Source organism: Zonotrichia albicollis, chromosome 31 (genome assembly GCF_047830755.1).
Source record: "Zonotrichia albicollis isolate bZonAlb1 chromosome 31, bZonAlb1.hap1, whole genome shotgun sequence".
NCBI classification, from domain to species: Eukaryota; Metazoa; Chordata; class Aves; order Passeriformes; family Passerellidae; genus Zonotrichia; species Zonotrichia albicollis.
In genome coordinates, this window is record NC_133849.1 from 2,427,553 (window position 1) to 2,443,943 (window position 16,391).

The 16,391-nt window shown below is 53.7% G+C and overlaps 1 protein-coding gene across 1 annotated transcript; it reads left to right on the forward strand.

The window, feature by feature from the left end:
* Positions 1 to 12,015: 12,015 nt before the first annotated feature.
* On the forward strand, positions 12,016 to 14,714 carry LOC141725837 (uncharacterized). The gene has a single exon (XM_074529968.1). The coding sequence runs from the start codon at positions 12,038 to 12,040 to the stop codon at positions 13,199 to 13,201; it is 1,164 nt and encodes a 387-aa protein (XP_074386069.1). The 5' UTR covers positions 12,016 to 12,037; the 3' UTR covers positions 13,202 to 14,714.
* Positions 14,715 to 16,391: the final 1,677 nt, after the last annotated feature.

Consider the following 16,391-nt stretch of genomic DNA (forward strand, 5'->3'; position numbering starts at 1 on the left):
TGTAGCCTCGAGACGTCATGAGACCGAGCCTGCTTCTCGTCCTACTTGTGATCATCCCACCTGCAATCTCCTACATAGTACCGCAGCCCAAACCACATATGGACTACCTCGATAAAGGTTCTCAGACATCAACAGAGAAACTGACAACGAGCTGAATGGACTTTTCAATGACTGGGGACTCTCAGGCTGGTTAGGATCTATTCTGAAAACTGTAATTTTAGTGCTGTTTATTTTAGTTGTAGTTATTGTAGTTTTTAGCATTGTTTTTGGAGTAATCAGACGCATGGTTCTCAAGTTAATCTCAAGCTCATCTCCCCCTCCTGAGGTCTACCATTTGGAAGCCCTCAGTGCTCCAGTGGATGACCTGGAAGCCTCAGTAGAATCATTCTGCACCATAAACACAGTCCTCTTCTTTTTAAACAAAACTAGGGGGAGATGTTGTGGTGTGTTGCAATATCCTGTTTTACCTTCTCCCTTCCCCCTCGCCCCTCGCTGAGTGTGCCCTGTCAATCAGGCTAACATACCAGCAAGGCGTCGTGTGATAGGTGTCCCTAGTCCCTTGAGACCCTGCCCCTTCACCTGGTTGGTGACTCACCTGTCCCCTCCCCTTCCCCTGTCCTGAGCTTAAAATGTTAATGAGACCATGCGGCCTCATTCTGTTAGCAGCAGTGGCCCAGTGCAGACATCTCTGTACCAATGGAATAAACATCTGGCAACCTTCTAGCAGAATCCACTCCTTCCTTCTCTTCACCATCGCCAGAAGCTCTCTCCTGAGGTAAACGGAGTCCTGTCTTGTGCCCCGCTGCACTCTGCTGCCAGCCAAGGTATCTCTGGGGTAAAACACCGCAGTGCTGCCTTCGGCCCAGCAGCGAAGGTCAGAACTGGCCTAGGCACCATCTAACTGGTTATATTGGGATACATATTCCAATAAGCACCCACCGGCTGCTTGTTCTGACAAGAGAATCTGATCTCCCCCGGTGAGAGACACTTGGCATTTGTGTTCTGTTTTGGATTTGTGGGGGAGAAACCCGTACTGCTTTGCAAGTTTTGTTAATTCAGTGGCAGTGTACGGGATTTCTTTGGTGGTTACATGCAGGTCAAGATCCTCATTATTGATATAGCTGCATTCTGTTTTAATTAGAGGTTTTGTGTTATTGTAACAACAGTGTTCCCCCCAATTTTTCATCACAGCTAATTCTGTTTGACGGTAATTTTGATTAATGTGAGGAGTTTCCTTCTCCTCTGTCTCTTGTGAGGAATCAGCGTTCTGTGAATTTTTAACATGTTCCTCTCTCAAGGCAGCCCGTAATAAATTATTTTAATTTCTTTCTTCATCAAATTGTTTTTGCAAAACTTCAACTGAATTTTGAAGGGAGTTTATTGTAGCATCTTCCTCACTTCTTGACTTAAAGCGAGTTTCTATGGCTGCTGTGAGCCAACCTCCCAAAACTGAGCAGTGGAGGGTTTTATTTTTGCCCAGGTTTAATGTTGCAAAGAACATATTCTATCAATAATATTTTCTAAATTAAACCAATTGCAGTTTGCCCATTCTTCTTCTCATGGAGAAGATATGGCATTGTATTTAGCAAGCAGAGCATAAAATTCAGCTTTACCTTTTGCACTGAGGTTTTGAGTCATTTTGTGAAGGGACCAAAACCACAACAGGGAGGTGCAAACTTAAGTTACACAATCACACAGCTTTGCTGTGTTCCCCTTTGCTTCCCTGGGTGGGTGAAGAGACAGAATCTGCCTGGGAGTCCCTGATTAGTTTCTTTAGGTTGCCCGTTCCTTCCCAGACAGTCCAGATACACACACACACCCACAGTCACACACACAAAACAGTTATTTTGTAAAGGGGCTCAAAAACTTCAACAGGGAAATACTGATCTAAGTTACACAACCACACAGCTCTTGCTGTGTTTCCCCTCACTTCCCTGGGTAGGTGAAGGGACAGATCTGCCTGGGAGGCCTTTGCTTCATTTCTTCAAATTGTCTCTTCCTTCCCAGGCAGTGCAGATGAACACCAACACAACAGAAACAGTTCCCCCTTTTGCACGGAGAGATCATTTGTGAAATTCTGGAGACGGAACCCTCAGCAGAGTATGGGGATTGCTTTTCACCTGTGCGTGTGCAGATTGCAAGAAATTCAAATCACACCCCCTGTGCTGTGAAACTTCCTTCCCCTGGTACAGACTGCACACAGCCCTGCAAACCCTGTCAGAATCCTGTCCATGACACCAATTTAATGTCACAACCTGTCCTTACGAACGGGTTTGTGATGATTCGTGAATTGATCTTAGAGTGCAAAAAAACCTGACATGGCACAGGGGATTTGCAGTAATAATCAAAAACCAATGCATCTTTATTGAATGACCACAGCAAAATGTGCTAGGGGGAACTGGGGAAAAGGGGAAGTATAAGAAAAAAGAGGGAGGAAGAGAAAGGAAGGTATAGAGCTACCGAATGTAGAGAGATGAAATCCTTTGAAGTCTTCAGTCAACAGAGTTTGCTCGGGAGATGTCATGTCAGGGGAAATCTCAAAGATTCTGATCAATTCAAACCCCTATTATTGTCTTTTTAAATGGGGTAAGGGGATGACTCTTGAAATTGAATCAAAAGTAGTAAGGAATACTCTGTTGTAATTTCTGGGGGGAAAAAAAGTTATTGCAGAAGGGTACAAACAGTCCATATTCTCAGCAGTGGGTGAGAGCCATTGTCTCCTTGGTGCAATGGCCACAGCTGCAGGCAAACATCTGGCTTTGGTCAGCTCGCCTCCCCACACCTCCCCTGGTTGGGGGTTTCAGTCCCAGCCCTTGGGAGGAGGGGGAGCTTCTCCACATGGGGGTCTCATGTCTCAGCCCTTGAGGGAGAGGCTTCTCCCATCTCAGTCCGTCCCTCACAGTGGTTGTAAAGCAGATGTAAAGGGATCTCCCATGGGGACCACCAAAGGTTACCCCAGAAAAGTCCAGCCAGGCCGAGAGGTGGGGAAATTCCAGGGCCATGTTGTGAAGCGGGTGCAAGGGAAGAAAAGGGCAAGGTGTCCCCCTTCTCCTTTTCATTAGGTTCAGTCTTCCATGGAAACAAACACACCTGCAAACTACAGCTGGGCAAGCCAAGGGCTTTGCTCAGGCCTCAGGGTCTTGGTGAACAGCTCTCCTGAGGAAGACCAGGATTCCAGCCAGGGACTTTTTCTGTGGTCCCAGTTTCTGTCCTTCTCACAACGATCCTGAGGCAGATGAGAGAAACTTCGGACAGAGACTGACACCGTCCTAACCCACCCCCAGGGCAGTGCGGGCCAAGCCCAGGGACACTGCAGGGTCATGGGGACACCGCACAGGTGCCACCAGGGACATGGCACTGCCACCTGTCCAGTGGCATCAGTTCAATGCCAGTGTCCCTGTGCCACTGCCACCAGTCCTGTCCTGGTGTCCCCAGTTCCATCCCAGTGCCAGCAGTCCAGTGCCACCAGTCCAGTGTCCCCAGGGCTGCCCCACTGTCACCACCTCAGTGTACCCAGTTCAATTCCAGTGCCACCAGTTCTGTTCCACTGTCACCACCCAATGCCACCGCTTGGTGTCACCAGCCCAGTTCCAGCCCAGTGTCCCCAGTCCTGTCCCAGTGCCACCAGCCCAGTGCTCTCAGTGCCACAGCCCCCACTGTCCCCATACCAATGTCACCAGCCCAGTGCCATCAGTTTCAGCCCAGTGTCTCCAGTCTCATCCAAGTGCCCCTCATCCTGTCCCAGTGTTCCTGTCACAATGTCACAGTTGTGTCCCAGTATCTCCATTCCAGTGTCACCAGTTGTGTTCTGGTGTCACCAGTTCCACCCCTGTGCCACCAGCCCAGTGTCCCCAATCCCTTCCTAATGTCCCCATCCCAGTGTTCCCTCCCAGTGTCCCCAGTCCTAACCCAGTATCCCTGTCCCTGTGCCACCAGTTCCCTCCCACTGTCCCCAGTTCCAGCCCAGTGCTCCTGTCTCAGTCCCATCAGCCCAGTGCCACCAGGGATGCCCCGGTGTCACCAGCCCAGTGTCACGGATTCCACCCCAGTGCCACCAGTTCTATCCTACTGTCACCACCCCAGTGTCCCCCAGGCTGTCCCAGTGCCACCACCCCAGTGCCACCACCCCAGTGCCACCAGTTCTGTTCCACTGTCACCAGCGTTGTGGGGGTTTTGGGGGATCCCAGGTGGAGTTTGGGGGCTCCTGGGGGAGTTTGGGGGTTCCTGGGAGGTTTGGGGGATCCTGGAAGGGTTTTGGGGGGGTCCCAGGTGAGGTTTGGAGGTCCCAGGGGAGGTTTTGGGGATCCCAGGTGAGGTTTCTAGGGATTTGGGTCTTCCCAGTTGAGAATTCCCAAAGATTTGGGGTTTCCCAGGTGAGAACACGGGCCAGGGGTTCAGGGGGGCTGAGGGGGGAGGGCCTGGGGGTGTTCGGGCGGGCTCCAATCAATGGGGGGTGTCCGGATGGTGCCGAGCGGGAGGCGTGGTGAGTGTGAGGGGGGCTCTCATGGATTTGATGCCTCAGGTTTTGGCTTTTCTGTTTTTCAGATTCTGTGCTGCTTTACTGTCTGGGTCTGGGCTTCATATTAAGGGATGCTGAGCTCTGTTCACAGAGCAGGGAGACAAAACAATTCCTGCTCTAGCTCGGAAGCCAAGGACAAATAATCCAAACTTCAGGCCCAAGAGCATAAACAACATGGACTGAAGAGAGAAAAACAAGAAGGGTGGGACTTCATCAGCCAAAGCTGTAATTGGACAATTAACTCCAACATGTAAATGGCCCAGAACTTATAAAAGGGACAGACCTCGTGACCGGCTGTCCATTTTGTGGCCATTTTGGTTCATCTTGGGCTTAGCCCTGGCTGGGTTCTTGTTCTCCCCAAGGTGTATCCACGGAGGCCTTTTAACAAATGCCTGCTTTATTGTGTAACCGTGTCTGGCCTCTGTTCTAGGTCAGCCTTGTGAAAGCCTCAGTTTGTGGCGAGCACGAAGGGAGCCGAGGCACCTGGGCAGGGCTGGAGCAGAGGCAGAGGAAGGTGCAGCTGCTGCCCCCAGCCCGCGGCACTGGCGGGGCCCAGGTGCGGGGCAGAGGGTGCGGGAGGCCGAGAAGCTCGGCAGGAGCGAGAGAGGCGTGAGCGGCTGCAGGGGCGCTGTGTTTATCGGGTGAGCGCGGTGGGAAGGGGCGTTTTGTGCTCGGGAGCGCAGCGGGTGTGGGGCTCGCTGTGCCCCGGGCCAGGGAGGGCGGGCACTGTGAGCAGCGGGGTTGGATTGCGGGGCTGGGCTTGGCCTGGGGCCGGCGGTGCTGGCGCAGGGATCGTTCCCGCCCCGCCGCTCCGGAGCACCGCGATTGGAATCTCGCTCTTTCTCTCTCACCTTGGTTCATTTAATTTCTGCTCAGAACTGTTAAATGCCGTGTGTATATTCTGCTGCGAGTGCTGTAGTGATAATATCCCGAGAGACAGTCCCCTGAGATTAGCACTGAGAAACTGGGGCACAGTGACCCACGCTGCAGCACTTGGAGGGGGCTGTGCCCCGTGGGATGGACTCAGCTTGGAGAAGTTCGGGGAGAAGTCTCCGGTGGGAGAGAGCCCAGGGTGCAGCAGGGGAACGACTCCTGTCCCTGAGCAGAGGGAGAAGCCCCGGGGCATGAACTGAGCCCGGCCCCATTCCCTGCCTGCGGCACTGCCAGGGTAGGAGGTGCAGCTGGAAGGAGGGAGGCGTGGGGGAAAGCTGGGTTTAAGGATCTTCACTTACTTGTCATTATCCTGCTCTGAGTTTTTGGAGTTTTCTGTCAGAAATCTCTCCCCTCCCCCACTCATCCACAGAGGTTTGGGGCGGTTTTTCCTTTTTGTGGGAAATCAAAGCGATGCACTGATGCTCCTAATTAGGGGCAGGAGGAGGGAGGCTGCAGGGCTTCCCGCTGAGCCGGAGCCACCGGAACCGCAGTGCCGGGAAAGCCGTGGCGGGAGCTGCGGAGAAGTTTGTTTGTGTTTTCAGCTCAATTCCCCTCGGGCCCGGGCCTGTTCCAGGGCTGTTCCTCAGCTCCGGCTCTGCCCTCACACAGCCTGGGGGTCCCTGAGAGCGCGGGGCGGGGCTTTGCCGTGTGCAGAGCCCGCCCCTGGCTGGGATTGGGCGATGGTGCCGTCGGTCGTGGTTGTGGCCCGCTGATTGGTGGGAGCGGGGCGGAGCAGGGCCCCGGTGGCGGGCTGAGGGCGGTCGTGCCTGGGCAGCGGCACCATTGTTGTGTTTGCGGTCCCGTGAGCGGCGGCAGCGGTCGGAGCGCGGTGAGGCGGCGGCGGAGCTCGGAGGCGGCCGCAGCGCAGGTGGGAGCCGCGCTGGGTTGTGCGGGGGCTCGGGGCTGGCTGCGGACCTCGGGGGCGGCAGGGGGCTCGGGCGGGTTCGTTGTGCCGTGTCCGGCCCGTGTTGCCGCTGGCGTGAGGGCGCTGCGGGAGCGGCTGCCCGCGGTCTCCTTGCGGCTGCTGCCTCGGCAGGAGCCGCTGCCGGAGCAGCGCTGGCTCGGCCCGGTTGCTGTGGCTGGGACAGAGGGGGCTGCCCCGTGCCCGGGGCTGTGCGGGGAAATTGCCATGGCCGGAGGTTTCTGTGCCCGGAGGAAACAGAGGAGTGCTGTAAAAGTGACTTTATTGCTGAGCAGAGGGAGAGGCCGTGGGGCATTTGCCATGCGCTCTCTGCCATTGTTGTAGTTCACAGCCTCCTTTTTATCCTCATTTTCACGGCCTTATCCCCCTCTCCCTTTGCCCTTTGGCTGAGGTAATTGGAAGGTTCAGATCTCCCCATCTGCCAACTGCATGTCCTTGTTAATGTGCACCCCCCCTTTAGTGTAACAGCCGGTATTCATGGGTCTGTTAAGTCTTTACTCTCTGGGAAGTTCAGGAATTCAGCGAGTCTTTGTCTGAGCAGCAGTCGATGGTATTTAGTAAGAGTTTCTGAGACTGGTGGTTTCTGCCTTCCTTATCTACGAGTCCCTGACCCAATCTCCGGGAATATTCACTCAGTTTTTGTTTTTTTTTTTTTTTTTTTTTTGTTTTCTTTTTTCTTACTGAGCCTTTTTTGGTTTTGCGATTATTCTCAGTGCCCTCATTCCCTGTCGTTCTGTAGCAGTTTCTGCATCTGGAGGCCTGGCTGCCACCTGCATCCCCTCTCTCCCCTGCTGAATGAGCTGCACTCTCAAGGTGTGGAGCATGGTACAAAGATGAGAGTTGCTGTAGCACATGAGAGGAGAAACAGCATTCGTTTAACCCATGGTCTGCCAGGGAGCCACAAAACCGTGTCCCATTCCCATCCTTTCCATGTTTGGACTGGTACATGAGCTGCTTTCTTGTATGCTTTGCTATCTGTTTCATCACTTTTACTTTGTCACCTATTTGCCAACAGCAGTTTGAGTCATTCAATTTTCCACAAACTCCTCTTTTTTTCTGCTAAAAGGTATTATGATCCCATCCCATGGTGAACTGTTGTGTTCCTCAGTGGATTGGTCAGCAGGAAGGTCAGGAGCTGGAGCTGTCTGGTTGGTTATTGCGAGGGCAGCTTGTAATCTAATGATGCCACTGAAATGAGAAATGGGTTCTGTGGCTCCTGATGTGAATTAGTTCGGGTTCCCAGGGCCTGGTCCATGGTGTTGTAGGATTTGTTCTGCTGGCCGTTCATCTTTTCCCCATTTTTGGCCACTCTCTCCAGCCAGGGCTGCATCAATTGACTGCTTTTCTCAATTAAATCATCAAATCCTTGGATTCCCAACTGATTTCCTTGAATTTTAGGTAGCAAAATAAACCCCAGTGCTGTAATATACCCTATATAACACAGACAGTGACACCACATGTTGGAGTGGGCAGAGGGATGATTCTCCCCATTTGTTTATAGTGAAGTTTTCCCAACATTGTCCATTTGCTGTTTCCCTGTGCAGCTTCACCCGTTTGTGTTGCAGGGTCAGATATCCTCCCCCTGGGCTCTGCCTTGAGCTGTGCAAATTCCATCAGTGCCAGCAGGCAGAGCTTGGGGTGAGGGGCAGAGGGAATCAGCCCAATTCCTGCCCCAGGCAAGAGACCCAGGTGCATTGTCCAGGCTTTGCCCAGCAGTGTTCATTTGCATTTCTAAAGCTCCTCTGGAGGCTGCCTGGAATGGTGCTTCTCTTCCAGGGCAGCCATCTGGTGAGTCACATGTGGCCCCCCCAGAATCTGCTTTTTTAAAATAAATTTTTAACTGTTTACCAGTTAAAAGTATTACAGTTAAAGCTCTTCAATTTTGCAAAATAGAACATCAAGGCGAACATGGAAAAACCCAGACCACAACTTGATTCTCACACTTCTGTCTCAAACCTACCTAATAATGTAAAGTGGGAATATTATGCGAATTTTTTCTCATATTGTTATTTTGTCGTTGAAAGAATCTCTTTAGTGTTAGAGAGTCAAGGCATTCCTTGGTTCTGGCCTGGATGTGCAACAGAAATAATTTCTTTCACAAATAGCCCGGCTTTGCAGAGAAAATCATTCCATGCCATGTGAGTTTTACTCGATTTTTCCTAGATTTTATGTAGTCTAGACCAATCTAAGTCCAGTGCTTTACTGTTCATTGCTTCCAAGTTGTGTAAGTTTTTAGCATTTGGTTTCCTGTTGCACCCGGATTTCTTCCCCTTTGATGTGAATTCGGTCTCCACACTCCTGGATTTCCTTCTCAGCCTTTTCCAGCCCAGGTGTCTCCAGCTCTGCCGGGGGCAGTGTCTGGGGTAGCTGTTGGTCGCTGTTTGCTGCTGGGCAATGTTGATGTTTTGTTGCTGGTCGTTATCTCTGTGGGTGTCTTTTGGGCTGTTCCCAGTCTGTTAGGATGTTAAACTGATCTCCATTGAGCAGTGTAACATCACTTTAAAAAGCTTTAAAATTCATTTCCCCAAGGCACAGACAAACCAAGCCTGAGCAGAGAAATAAGGTTTAAAAGAACCAAACTCGGTACATTTTTCAGCAGTGCAATGGCAGGCAGCCCAGAGTGTGGGTGTCAGTGAGCCCCAGAGTGGAATTGTGCCCTGGTGTTCCCCAGCAGCTGTGGCAGTGCAGGCCCAGGCAGCGCTGAAGCTGCAGCAGTGGCAGCAAGGCTTGGCCCCAGTGGCTGGAGATGGCAGAGGAGGGTGGGCAGGATTGCAGAGGATTCCAGGCGAGGATCTGTGGGCAGGCGCAGGGGCTTGGCCCGCTGTGGAGCCCTGGCTGCTGCTGCGTTGCCTTCAGGGCAGGCTCAGGGGCGGCCTCCCATCCTCCTGCTGCAGGCGGGAAGTGCAAATCTCCGGGGCTTCAGAGCCCTTGAGGCCAGGCTGAGGGGTCCCCCGTGTTGAGCTGTGCTGGCGGCTGTTTCTGGCCTCAGGGACACTTGGCATGGGCCCCTTGGCCACCAGTGGTGCTGCTTTGCACTCCTTGGGCAGGAGCCGATGTCCTGGCTGGGTGTTGGCAGCAGCAAAGTGCCAGGGCAGGCTCTGTGCCAGCCCAGCTTGCTGTGGGAGAATGTGCCTTGATATCTGCTCCAGTGGTTGCTGAAGCAGTGAGAATTGCTTTTGCCCCCCTGTTAGGTGCCATGGTGTCAGCAGAAGATATTGAAGCCTTCCTGCTCAGGGCATTTCAGTGCCAGGCTCTCACAGGCACCCACAGCTGCGCGGGTTGAGCTGAGCATGGGGCGGTGACCTGCGCTGTGTCTGATTGCCCTTCCTTCCCTGCCCTGGAACAGGGTGTTGCTTTTAGACACCACTTGTCCTGGTTGTTTCAGAGAGCTTTGGAGAGGCTCCATATCTAATTTTTCCTCTTTCCCTGTGCCTGCCCACACTTCTGGGTTCACCTCAGCATAGGCCTGGCCAGACATTTGACACAGAGGTACAACAGAACCGGCCTCTGTATCCCTTTTTATAATATTAATTTGTGTTCCCCGTTTAGCGATATAATCCCTTCCCAGTAAATCATGATAACAATTATGAGCAAATAAAAATTCACACATTTCAAACCCATCACCCACAACTGCTAACAGTGGTTGAATAAAACCACACATCTTTCCCACTAATCCCATGAATAATCAAAGACATTTTTGGCATTTTCCCCCTTTAGATCTAAGATTCAGAGTTGATTGAGAGGCCCCTGTGTCCATCAGGAAATGCCTCCTCTCAATGGAGACCCACCCTGAATGTTCTCAAGGGCTGCAGTGTGGAGGGTCCCTGGTGTGATGGGAGCTGTGACAGCCCTGGCAATCCATGTCCATCAAGTGGTGGACTTTCTGGTGCTGAGGGTGCTGCTGTCTGTGCTTGCAGTGTCCTTGTGCCCTGCAGCTGGAGCCCTGGTTCCTTGCCAGGGGCTGTTTGGGTGGGCTCTCCCCTGCCGAGGAGGGCAATGCCTCTGCCAGGTGCTTGTGGCCGAGCCGTGCCCTGGGTGCTGGGGCCCCCTTGGGCCCTGGGGTTGATCCCTCAGGGGCTGTAGGAACTGTGCCTTGGCCTTTGCCTTCAGCTTGGCCTTTTGCTGCTCCCTTCTTGCACTCACCTGCTGTGCCTTTGTGCCCAAGTGCTGCAGGGCCTTCTTGTGCCCCTCCTGCAGCCCCCTCAGTTCCTGTGGGTTCTCATCCTCTGACAGCTGCTGAGCTTTCTGCAAAATCATTTGTATCTCCAGTAACCCTAACAAAAGCCTTAAAAGATAATCTCCATGCTAAAACGTACATTCCGCCTTTCCCAGGTGTTCCTTGCTCCTCCTCCCTGTGCTCAGGGTGCCCTCCCCAGCCCGTAGCCCAGAGCCGCTCCCTGTCCTGCCGCAGTGTCCAAAGGCGCCCCCCGGCGGGCAGGGCCGGCAGCTGCCCGGGGCTCGTGGGGTCAGGCAGCGCCCGGCGCTGAGCCCCGGCTGCCCCACAGCCCCGGCCCGGCCCCGCAGCTCCCCACAGGCCCCCAGCCCGTGCTCCCGGTGCCGCAGCTCTGCGCCGGGTGCTGCCGCTGCCCCCCAGAGAGAAACCCCCTGAAACCCTGACCTCCTTGTTTTCCTGGCCGGGAAACTGGGGATACAAAAGATCTGGATCAGCTGACAAGTTTTGAGGCTAATACCCTGCTGGATAAACATCCCAATCCCCTCAGTATTTTTGTCTTCTTTCGCTTTTCCATCATCCTTTTCCTTCCCAGATAGATTCCTCCTGCAGCTTCTTGCCTTAACCATATTGCTCCACACTCCCCTTCACCCAATCCCTTTGCAGCACACCAACACCATCCTGTTGTCCAAATGCAAGGGGGATTTGGGGAGGTGGGAGTGGGGCAGCGCCAAGGCCGGGCCCCCCCGCGCTGTCCTGGCAGGAGCGGCTGCAGTGGGGACCGAGTGCGGGCGGGAGCGGCCGAGAGCCCAGCGCTGTCCCAGCCCGACCTGCCCCAGCACCATCCCTGCCCCTGCCGTGGGATGCTGTGGGTTTGGGGGGAAGAGGGAGCCAGCAGTGGGTGCTGGGCCTGGGGCAGGAGGAGAAGGGAAGGAGAAGCAGGGTTGAGGAACAAAAGGGTCAAACAATGCATGTGGGAGGAGAAGGTGGGATTGTGCAGGAGAAGGAGGAATAGCAGGAGGAAGAGGAGTGGGCAAGAGTAGGGACACAGGAGGAGGAACGGGAAGAGGAAGCAGGACAAGGTTCCACCTCTCCCTCTATCTGCAGCCTCTGACCCCAGCCCCAGGAGTGTTGCCCCCCCTCCATGTGCAGCAGATGACCAGGGATTGGGATCCACGATTTTCCCGAGGGTGAATGTTGGTGTTTCTGAGCTTTATTGGGCTAATTGTTGGTGCTTTGTTTTTTTGTGGGGGCTGAATCTATATTTGGAGGGGGCTTTTGCTGAATCTTGATGTTTGGGAAGTTTTTGATCTGTATCTTGATGTTTAGAGGACTTTTTTTGCTGAATCTTGGTGTTTTGGAGGTTCTTAGAGACACAAGATGCCCAATGACTTAATGAGATGAACTTGGGCAAGGAGGAGCTCCCAGTCGAAGACACTCTCATTTTGTTTTTTACCCATACCAGGATTTTTCATTCCTAGGGCATGTGTGAATGGAGGAGGAGGAAAAGCCCTGGAGATTCCGCACGAGGAGGGGCTGCAAACCCAGCCCAGGGAGCTGTGGGGAGGAAAGAGCCCCCCTGAGCCAGGAAGGTGGCCGGAGATCCAGCCCGAGCTCAGAGCTGGTGGAGAAGCCTCATGGCAGGGAGAAGCCCCACAAGTGCTTGGAATGTGGGAAGGGTTTTAGTCGGAGCTTGGACCTGATCCAGCACCAGGTGATCCACACTGGGGAACGGCCCAGCGAGTGTGAGGAGTGTGGGAAGCGTTTCAGCTGGAGCTCCAGCCTGAGGAGGCACCAGAGGATCCACACTTGGGAGAGGCCCTTTGAGTGTGGGGAGTGCGGGAAGAGCTTCAGCCAGAGCTCCATCCTGATGCAACACCAGAGGATCCACACTGGTGAAAAGCCCTTTGAGTGTGAGGAGTGTGGGAAGATCTTCAGCTGGAGCTCCAGCCTGATGCAACACCAGAGGATCCACACTGGGGAAAAGCCCTTTGAGTGTGGGGAATGTGGGATGAGCTTCAGCCAGAAGGGGAGCCTGATGCAGCACCACAGGATCCACACAGGAGGAAAGCCCTATGAATGTGTGGAATGTGGGAAGAGCTTTAGATACAGCTCTGGCCTGAGGAAACATGAGGGGATCCACACTGGGGAAAAGCCCTATGAGTGTGGGGACTGTGGGAAGAGCTTCAGCATGAAGTGGCAGCTGACAGAACACCAGAAGATCCACACTGGGGAAAAGCCCTACAAGTGTGGGGAATGTGGGAGGAGCTTCAGAGAAATCTGGGCCCTGATTCAGCACCAGGTGATCCACACAGGGCAACGACCCTACACCTGCTTGGAATGTGGGAAGAGCTATGGGTGGCACACTGACCTGAGAAAACACCAGCAGCGTGTTCACTCTGGGGAGAAGTCCTACAAGTGTCCCCAGTGCGGGAAGAGGTTTCACAGGAGCTCCGATCTCCTCAAACATGAGCGGATTCACACCGATGAGAGGCCCTTCCGCTGCCCCGACTGCGAGAAGGGATTCAAGCTAAATTCTGCCCTCACCCTGCACCGGCGCATCCACACCGGGGAGAGGCCCGACGAGTGTGGGGAGTGTGGGATGAGATTCTCATTGAGCTCAACTTTGACCAAACACCAACGGAGGCGCCACTAAGGGAAGCCCCGTGAGTGCCCTGAGTGTGGGAAGAGCTTTGTGTGCTGCTCCAGCTCCATCCCCCATGGGAGGATCCCTGTTGGATGATCCCCAGTGACCCTTGTTTGTCAGAGCCCTGGTGATCTGTGGTCCTGGTGATCCAAGTTGGAAGGCATCTAGCTGGGGGGCTCCACATCTTCCTGGTTCCCTGAGGGTACCTAGATAAACCCAGCAGCAGGAACATCCATTGGGACGCAGACCTATAATGGGAATTCCATGGGGAGAGCAGATTTTTCAACTTTCAACCCCATAAAATCTTTTGCATTCAATTCTATCTTCCTGTGACATCAAGGAGTATTGAATGGTCTTGGAGGTATATTCTGGGTTGACTATTTGGTGCTTGTATCCCCAGTCTGTTCTGTTTGTGCTGAAAAAGAAGTTTTGCACTTTCAAGACTTGTCCTGAGAGTGAAAGGGGGAGAGAAGAAGCACGGAGTTTGTTTTCAGAAACCGCACCCACTCCTCCACATTCGTGTTCCTGCGCTGTGTTGTCTGCGGATGGACAGACAGCGGGACAGAGCTCTCCTTTCCTTTTAGTTAGTTTTATCTAGCTGAACCAAACAAGTTCTTTGGACTGTGGGGTTTTTCCCCTTTCTTTGGACCTGTTTAAACCTGCTCTGGCCTGAACACCAGAAGAGCACGGGCAGCTCACACCTGTGGCCCACTGGGCTGGGCCTGGCCTGCGACATTTCCAGCGTCGGAGGGACTGATAAGAGACTGAGTGAGCTGAGCCTACAGACCATGGAGGGACTTTGTGAGTTTGTCTCTCTTTTAGAGCGGCAAGAGATTTTATTGTTTCATATTATTTAGGTTTTATTGTTTAATAAACAGTTTTTTCCACTTTTCTCCAAGGAGGTATTTTATTTTCCCTGAACCAGTTGGGGGAAGGGCCAATTGAATCTGCTGTCTTAAAGGAACCCCTTTGTGGGTTCTCTCCCAAATTTGCCCTGAACCAGGACAAGGTCTTTTCCAACTTCATGGATTCCATGATTTTAATTTCCTATTGCCCAAGGGTGTCTTCTGTAGCCAAATGGTGAAAAACTAGGGAAAAGACCAAGATTTTGGAGACAGTGGGGTAGAAACCCCACCAAAAAAGATTCTTCCCTTCCACCTAAGCAGTGGATCCTCAGCTGGTACGGACAAGGAAATCCTTTTCTTTTGGCCTTGATTTTGTTTTAATTTCTATTTATCCCTTTAAAATATCCAATATTGAGGTAAAAACAGACATTGAACTAAGACTTGGCTGTGGTCAGGGTAGGACACATGGACACATGGAGAGAGACTTGGGGACACATGGATATTAACAGGGATGCGGCCATTTGTGGGGACATGGGGGGACACGGGCATGGATGGAGATGTGGGGGACAATGACAGGGATGGAAACATGGTGGGGAGACAGCCATGGGTGAGGACATGGTGGGACATGGGCAGTGACAGGTGGGGACATGGCCATGGCCGGTGCCATGGGGGGGACTTGCAGGGGATGTGGGGGATGCTGGGTTTGAGAGGGTTGAGGGTTCCTGGGAGGGACCTGGGGCTTGCTGAGGCCTTTGGGGACCCCAGGCTGAGCAGCTCCAGCTGTGCTGGGAGACCCTGGGGGAGGTTCTGGGGCAGCTGCTCAAGGACCCCCTGACCTGGAGCCCCAGCCAGGCATTGGGCTCCTGGAAGGGGATGAACGTCCTTGTCCCAGGAGGGAAATCCCAGCACCCCCAGGGTGTCAGGGGCAGCTCAGAGGCCGCAACAGGGAGGGGAGAGCCAGAGAGAGCTGTCACACTTCTAAGCTAAACCCCAAACGTCCCAAAACTGAGGGATTCCTCCCAGGAAAAAGCAGCCAGGAGCTGCTAGAATAGACGGAAAGGGGGAATGTGACCCTCCAGACTGAGCAGGAGGGGCCTGCATCCCCCAAAACCAAGCCCAGGGGTGAGGGCTGGGGCTGGGGGCACAATGGGGAAGGGGTGGAAGAGCAGGGGAAAGAGGATTCAGAGCGCGAGAGGGATGGGATCCCCAAACTGAGTTGGGAGGGGTCTTTGTGTTGGAGGAATTATGAGTGGGGGAAGGGAATGGAACAGAAAAAGAGCGGTTCCATGGGGATCCATTTGTGTCCCCATCATTCGATTCCTGGAGTGATTCCCTGGGGCTCTGGGGGGGTATGGATCCACACTGGGTGGGTCCCCAAGCCCCCTGCCCATCCCTGGGGGGTTCATGGGGGGTTCCCTCCACTCAAATGCTGGTGATGCTGCAGCCATGGGGGAGAGGTGGGATCTGGAATGGGCAGGGAAGGAAGAGCAATAGGAAGAGGAAGGAGAGGAGGAGGAGGAGGATGGAGAAAAGGAGGAGCAGGAACGTGAGGAGGAAGAGGAGGAGCCCCAGCAGAACCACGCTTTTCCCGCCTGCCTGCTGAGTCTGCAGCTCCCCTGGCCCTGGCAGCATCAATCCCCCAGATCCCACAGGTGAGCAGGGAGGGGGAACTTGCCCTAAATCCACTGGGGGGGCCTCTGGGAGGATTTGTTTGCAGGGTAGGGGATGTTTGGATCTTGCAAGTCCCCAAGGGTGAGACACAGTTGCCCCTTTGGAGACTTGGGCAGGGTTCCTGTGGCAAACTGTCTGTACTGGCTGGGGAGGTGGTACCAGTTGTGGGGGGACATTGGCATCAGAGTGGGGAGAGCAGCAAAGGCCAGTTCTGGCAGCCTGGAGGGGTGGGGGAGGCTGGAGATGAGCAGGGTCTGGGCCTGCCTGACTGTGAACAGGGCTGTTACTTCTGGAGCTGTACTTGGTCAGCAGGACCAAGGGCTCACCCACTGTTTTTCCCCAAGCCAGGATTTGTCAATCCCAAACTTTGTCTGGATAGAGCTGGAGCAGGCTGCCAGGAAAAGGAAGATGGCCTGGGACACTGAGGCAGGTGAGGAAGAAGTCACTGCCCCTTTCCCCCTCTCCTCTGCTCTGTGTCTCAGCCCAGCATTGCCCCTGGCTGCAGGACAGCCCCACTGCTGACACCACCCTGCCAGTGATTAATTGGTGGGATCCCTTCCCCTTCCCTCTAGCACAGAGGCAAATCCCATCCTCTCCTTGTCCACAGCTCCTTCCTCTTCTCTTTCTGTCCTTCCTTCCTCATTCCTTCCTCTCCTTTTCTTTCCTTACCCCAGGCACTGAGC

Excerpts from the sequence above, each read along its gene's own strand:
- LOC141725837 (XM_074529968.1), top strand. The coding sequence starts at position 12,038 with ATGGAGGAGGAGGAAAAGCCCTGGAGATTCCGCACGAGGAGGGGCTGC.